General features: G+C 41.8%; 1 protein-coding gene across 4 annotated transcripts in view; it reads right to left on the bottom strand.

Annotated features, from left to right (window-relative positions):
* Positions 1-1,831: 1,831 nt before the first annotated feature.
* The window catches only part of LOC113214600 (uncharacterized), a 13,148-nt gene continuing 7,723 nt past the window's right edge, over positions 1,832-7,256 (bottom strand). The window contains exons 2-4 of one of the 4 annotated variants that reach the window (XM_052274872.1): positions 6,708-6,884; positions 5,379-5,549; positions 1,832-3,858 (exon numbers count right to left, since the gene is read on the bottom strand). In XM_052274872.1, coding sequence (XP_052130832.1) covers positions 3,679-3,858; positions 5,379-5,549; positions 6,708-6,884 — 528 coding nt within the window. In that variant the 3' untranslated portion in view covers positions 1,832-3,678. Of the gene's footprint in view, positions 3,984-5,378; positions 5,550-6,707; positions 6,891-7,256 lie in introns of all 4 variants that reach the window. The other 3 variants (XM_052274873.1, XM_052274871.1, XM_052274874.1) reach the window with 3 other exon arrangements.

The following is a 7,256-nucleotide window of genomic DNA, read 5'->3' as shown; positions in this document are numbered from 1 at the left end:
GAACGTCGCACGAAAATTTTGAACATATCGTTCGGAAGCTTAATTTTCGGTCTTGAATTTTTGTCTCACACGTTTTACTGTTGAGTGAAAATGTAAGCCGCAGGGATCAACAGAAAGAATGCTAGAAGTGCGAACCATTGTTGGCTTGGCAGGATTTTGCCGATTTTTGTGATAATTTCGATGTTTAACTTTAATTTTCTCAAAATTGGCCAGAAGGATTGTAATGAGGCTATAGTCAAATGAAATCTAATTTTTGGATTGATTTTTCGATAAAATTTTATTAGAATCTGTACGACAGAAGTCGCGCTACCTTAATGAATGAGGGAGGAAGAAAAAGAAGCACTCGCACGCGAGCAGAAAGGCCCCCTTGGGGGGGGCCTAAAAATCGCCCTTGTCAGATCCTGGGCACATAAGTGGACAACATTCGGGCCAAATATTAAGTCGATAGCTCCAAAACTTCGGCCTGGAGGTTGCACACAGTTTGCAAAAAGTCATTCCGAGAAAAACGAGTTTAAACTTACTGAACTGGTCCTAAAAGATTCCGGGGCTCTAGAGGACTCCTTCCTCGTCGTGAATTCTGTCCTGAGCGGCCAGGCGAGCCCTAGCGGTCCAGCCACCCGGCCACCCGCATCACGTTTTGGGCTCTCCTGAGTAGAGATGGTCACTTTATGCGATCACATATTTCGCATAATGTTTTAGAATCGCTCAAAATGGAAAAATATCAACTTTTTAGTGTTAATGGACCATAGTACAGAGCACTTCCAGCCCGCATAATTTCGCATAATTTGGCATTTTTTCCCGCATAACGTTTTTTTTGCATTATACGCGCATAATTCGCATTTTCCACGAATAAAATAGCGAAATTACTGCAAATTTATCCCGATTTTAGACTTTTTGTCGTGTTTTAACTGTATGTTTAAAAAATGTGGGTCTTTTGACGGAAATAAATGATTTTTCTTCCTTAGCGCTGCCTAAAGAAGGATTTTTCAGCAAGAGAAAAGGCAACTTGCCTGTACACCAAATTTTGTTTCGTGCACCCTTTAGCTCCACTGGGTCAAAGCAACTACCCTATTGAAGACACTTTTGTTCAAGAAATGGATAATCGTACTCTTAGCCAAAGAAATGTTGAATTTTGAACTTTTTCGCACAGTGCGTGAATTTGGGCGTGATTTTTAAACATTTTTCACACATTTTTCGCATGAAAGTACTTATTTTAGCGAATAATAGGCACATAATTGCCATATTTCCAAAGCATAATTACCGCATAATCAAGCCAAATTTCAGCGCATAATTTTAAGTTTTTTTTCGCATAAAGTGCCCATCTCTACTCCTGAGCGCAATTTTTCGAATTTCAACATCCGCTTTGCGGCATTAGAAAGAGGAAAGATCAAAGAATTTATTGAGAGATGAAAAAAAAAATGAATATTTCGATGATTTTCACAGGTCTGCCCCCTTAATAAGGATTGTTTAAAGACATAATAAAACAAAGATACCTACGTCAATACATGTTAAAATAGCTTTTAATAACAGATTATTGAAGATAATCTTTGAAATAAAAGTTATAGGATTAACATGGATATGGTATACCAGCAAAGTGAAAGATGTTAGGACAATAACATTATTATTTTAATATCTTAAAATGTTACATAAAGAAGTCACTTCTTGCGAGAGGGCCTCATTGTTACTAAGTTTATTATTCCTAATTCTTATTTCAATAAGTTTCTTGAAATATCTATAACAATAAAGTTCTGTGCATTAGGCACATAACGGTGCACAAAGTAGTGTGTTGTATGCAGATATGGTGAAAGAAATAAACAGTGGACGTCCCGTTTCTCATGTCGTTTCTTTATTTTTATATTCTCGGATGTATCAAAGCCTGATTTTCCTCCAAGTAGTCCACCGATTGTTGGATTAGTACATGGCCAAGGCACCAAAAAGGGGAAAAGATCGGAAAAAGTTTCCGGCCGGACGAGACAAAGTGGATCTTGTGGATCTCGCCAAGGAGAACAACATATCAGAATCCCGAGGTTTTCCATCGAGCCGTTTTCGAACAAAGGCCGTTCAAAGTTCGGAATATTGTACAAATTAATTTAACCAGACACATATTGCTGGGGAAATTCGGGGTGTTCACCATGGAAAGCGCGCTGATGTCCTCTTTCAGAATATGTTGGGTTTGTTTAGGTTTGGTTTCAAAAAACTAAAGTTGAGGCGAAAAACCATCGTTTTTACAGTTTTGGACTTGTTCTTTTCATTTGTTTCAGGTTTTTCGAGTACTATGAGGAAATCGACTGTGAATGCCTTTGTCAATGTTTTAGACGGCTTTATTTTCTACAAATCCGTCACATACCGTTTTTCGATATCTTTATTTGGTCATGAAGTACAGAAGATGAAAGAATGCAAACCGGCCAGTGCGCGGTGCGCTAGTGAAGAACTCCCGTAACGCGCTGAGGCAACCGACACAACATTCCAACAGGCAGGCCCACCCTTCCGCCAAACAGAGTTGTCAACTCCGCTTCGCTGCGCCGGCTAAGACCCGTTGTCATTAAAATTTGCCCCTTAGACATGGGAAAGGAATGTAACGGTGCCGCACCGTGACTACAACCTCTGCTTAGAAGAACTTCTTTCTTAAGGGGGGGGGGGGGGGGGTCCCACTTTGCAATTAGAGGCCTTCCTCTACAACTTAATGTTCACTACAGCAATTTTTATCTTATTTTCGTCAGAGAAAGACCCTCCAGCTCCCAAGCGGTAAAAGATAGAGCCAAACGGACAAAATTTTATCCCAGATAAGTCTATTATCACGAGTTACCCATTACGAGATCATAAAAAAATATCTTTTTCTAACTTTTTTGACCTACCCCCTTTTCATTGATAAACACTTTCACCCCCTTAGAGTTGGTTGTTAGGATTTGCCGTAGGCGTTTCGTTTTCTAGGAGTGAACCTTAAGATACCCTGAAAATTTGAAGTCTCTAGCACATCTCCTTCTAGTGGAACAGACACACAGACAGACACGAGGTTGTTTGCATAAGCCCGCTAGATAGCTTTTCTAAAGCAGAAGGGCAGGCTACAAAGTGGCTACATGATTTAATAGCTATTTTGTCATTTTGAACATGTTCAAATCTTACAATTTCTGAGTTTTCGAGAAATCTATCGGGAAAACGCCCTCAAAGATTTAATAAATTTTGTAGCTGACTTCATTCTACCATTCTACCATGATTCTACACAGGTTTGTTCTTGAGATAATTTTGATATCGTAATTTTGTATTGAGCTACAATAGAAATAGTTACATCATGTAGCTACTTTTTGAAATGTTGTGCCGGTTGCCTAATAGGCAACGGGAGTTCTTCACAAGCGCACCGCGCACTGGTGCCGGTATGCATTACTTTATCTCCCTCATACTTCATTACCAAATAAAGATATCAAAAAACGGTCTGTGACAAATTTGTAGACAAAAAAAGCACTCTGAAACATTTTAAAATCCATTTGGAGTCGATTTCCTCATGTATTACTAGTAAAACCAAAAACAACTATAATTGAACAAGTCCAAAATGGTAAAAATACTGGTTTTACGCCTCCAACTTGTGCTTGGTGGCAAGATCTGCAGGATCCACAAAGTGGCCGCAATTTTTTCTCCCGATCGAAATCGGCTTGGCCATGAACAAGATTGTAGTGGTTCAGATCAGTTGCGCACTCTAAGAAATGATATCTTCAACAAGATGCAGGCAAACAATTCGCGATTTTCATCATATCCGCGCACTTCGGCGAGAACAGTTCTACCCAGAAGTTTAGGAAACAGGGGTCCAGCAAATTGTTCTACTGCCGCCATATTTAGAGATCCATTTGTCATGACGTAGTTGGCCTGCAACAAAGCTGACGCGGTTTGTCGGTAAGACGCCCATGCCATTTCGACGAGGTTTTAGTTCAGACTTGACTTATCCAACTTGTTGCTAGCGGAACACCAGGGTGACGCCCACGAATCCTCCCCTTTAAACACATGCAAACAAGTTTTGAGGTAAATAACTGTTTGCAATTTTTCATTCCACAGGTGGTTGGCTCCGAAAAAAACAAGCGTAACTCCCACGAGTCGATACAACTAGCGCAAGTCAGACAGTTCCGGAGAACAAGCGTAACCGGCAGCTGCGTGGAGAACTCGAGTAACGCATGGCTTGTAGATAGGGAGTTACTCGAGTTTTCCGCGCAGCTGCCAGTTACGCTTGTTCTCTGGAGCTCCAATTCCAAGCCGCAACAATTTTGGTCGGTTTCTACTTTTCCGAAAAGGCGGACGGGGTTGGGTTTTCGCAGGGGGTGGAACGCTTCGGGAACGTCATGCGGGTGTTCTTATTAACCTATACACGGAAATGGACCCGATTCCGACCACACCCAGAAAAGCGACATCTTGTTTCAAATCCAGTGCTGCATTGAATGCAGGGACTTGAGTTGAGATCCGTTGGGACTCGCTTTAGGCCCTCACGACGAGTACCTGGTGCTCGAATTTCCCCCTTTCCCTCAAAAACGTTTGAGAGTTCTACAGCCACTGGGAATCGAACCCAGACATTCTGTAGGACTGGGCCCGACACCTTAGAGCCCTCGACCAGCGAGCGAGTAGACGGACGCGCATTCTGATAGCAGAAAACTGGGACCTGACAAAAACTGGCCTCCGCCATCTTGGTTTTTCTTCTGCACATATGTCCTACAGCCTCAAGGGTGGGTCGCACGGACTTGCGGTCGGCACCGCCGAGTTTCCAGATGGCGCCTCTTGGGGGGGGGGGGGGGGTAAAGTGAAAAAACGCTGGGACCCACCCTTATGCGTTTATTGAACAGCGACCCCTTGTAGCAAGGGTCAAGTCCATCCGGACCTCAACTTGATTGAGTCCCAAATACTTGAATTCGCCTTGGCATATTTTTAAAATGTCAAATACAATGCGGTATCGACACCATCGCAGGTATTCTTGTCTCTAAGCCCATGCATTTGTTGCAAGCCCCAATGCCTTTTTCAAGTACCAAAGGGGTTTGATCAAGTTGAGGGCATTTGGGACTTGGAGCAAGAACAATACGCTTAAAACAAGAACTCGCTTTTCTGGGGGTATGCCGTTCAATTGACCTACGGTGTCTCCGTACTTTGCGTATCGCACCCTTTCCCATAAAAGCCCATGCCAAAATAATGTGGGCACGGAGCCAGCGTACGAAAAAAGTCCCGCTAATTTTGATCCGGAAGTTTCCGTTTAGAGTACGGAGTCTTGTTACGGCGTTCCGTATTCTCTTCCATATGATAGCCTATGTAAAAATTGTTATTTTGCGGATGGGTCACGGCGTATGAGCCTGACTCCTAACGGGGATTTCATTCACAGAAACATTAAATTATGTGAAGGCGTGACATACCGCAAGAACCGGGCACCGCACTGGAGGACTAATTGCCTTGACAACTCCTGACCAAGCCATAGAGTCACTAGTCAATAACCTGCAGAGACCTGAAGTAAATCTGTAAGTGTTAACATACTGACATGTGTTGTATGACACGCCATCAGCACAGTCTGTTACGCGAGCCTCAATCTGCAAAATAAAAAGAGAAACTTTTAAATCGTCCGATAAAACATTCCGGTAAAGCTGAAATATACAAGAATCCATGCAACAGGAAAACAAAAGAAACCATTTTCAAGCAACGCCATGTTTGCGTTTTCTTCCTCGAATTCTTCTGCATTCGAGCTTGACCGGAAGCATTATTGAATGCGACACCGTAAAAGCAAATGCAAATATCATCGGTAAGGTTGTTAAAATTTGTTTAAACAATGATTACACTAGCCAGGACCTTTGGTCCCAATTGCCGAGCTTGACATAGTTCCAGAGGTAACATTACCGTACCGTAACGGCCGAATTTTTGTATATGTGTACATAGATCATAGATATTAGCTGTAGAGAGGATAATACAGTCCGTAGCTCAAATTTCGTCTTAGAGCCAAACTGAGTCTGTGCCCACTCTGTTTTACCATGGGCTTCGCTTCGCTCAGCAAATGTGGGCTCTGTAGCTCAAACGGTTTAGGAAATAGAAATTTTTCTAAAAATTTCGGGCAAAAAGCTCTTCTGTAGGAGGGGGTATAAAGTAAAACTCGATGAATCTTTGCAGTAAGGTCAAAACTGACTACACCATTTGATACAGAATTGAAAAGTGATTCGAAACCATTTAAAGCAAAGAGTTGGAATTTCTAATTCCTACTCTTCGATCTTTTTTAAATAGAAATTTGGTTGGGAACGTCCAAATATATTGTATGGCATAGGCATATTACTTTCTCAAGTACATTAGTCACTAAAACAACCTGTTATGAGGGGGCTGACTACAGTGACCAGACCAGAGCGCGGTTGAAGGTCCGGCTGGTAGTAGGGGTGGGGGTACTTAACTCAATAAGAATTAAAGTACGACTTTTTTTTAAAAATATGGAAAAAAACAGTAAAATACAATAAAAATCAATTTAAAGAGTCAGAGAAACTTTTTAAAAATCAGCTTGCATTTACATATAAAAGATCTTCTATATAAAATCACCTACTCTTGCTCTTTCTTTAATTCCAAGCCACTACGCAGGCCAGGTAAATTTTGCATTATTGAATTCTATTTGTACGACTACGACATCGTCCATGGAAAATGTTCAGGATATAGACACGTAGTTTTTAGTGTGACCGTTTGCTTTAATGGTTTCCGTTTTGATTTGATCTTACCTTTGAAAGTGACTTCAAATTTTTGGAGGTAGGTAGAAGAGCGTCGACAAGGGTGATTCCATTTTTCTCTCTGCGGTAGGTCACATTTTTGACTTGCAGGAAGACCTTTACGTTCTTGCATGTTTCAATTTCCTCAAAATTTCCTGCAATTCGCAGTGGACGCTTGGCTGCATTGACCTGGAACTGTATCAAGTGTTTAAAACGACCTAGTTGGGCAGCTAAGACGCTGACAGTCGTGGTCTATAGACCATGCCGGTAAGCCGAAGAGAGAGAAGAAGAGACGGAAGAAGCAAAGCGTTCTATGAGAAATGTACGGTGCGCCTTGGGACCGCTTGAACGTAATCCATCGTAAACTAGATATTCTGCGTCGCCTGAGAGTGAGAACTACTGTCATTAACTCTCAGACGAATTTAGACATCAGACAAGTCCCGTTTAACCGTTTGATACGACCGTGGAACAGACGCACCACCGTATATTTCTCATACTCGCCTTTGCTTCTTCCGTCTGTCCTTTTTTAGCCCGCTCTTTTGCTTAAAAGCTATATAAGCG

The sequence above is a fragment of the Frankliniella occidentalis genome, unplaced genomic scaffold (genome assembly GCF_000697945.3).
Source record: "Frankliniella occidentalis isolate FOCC.00 unplaced genomic scaffold, Focc_3.1 Scaffold459, whole genome shotgun sequence".
NCBI classification, from domain to species: Eukaryota; Metazoa; Arthropoda; class Insecta; order Thysanoptera; family Thripidae; genus Frankliniella; species Frankliniella occidentalis.
Note: the sequence above shows the minus strand (reverse complement) of the source record. Positions and strands in the feature narration are given on the sequence as shown.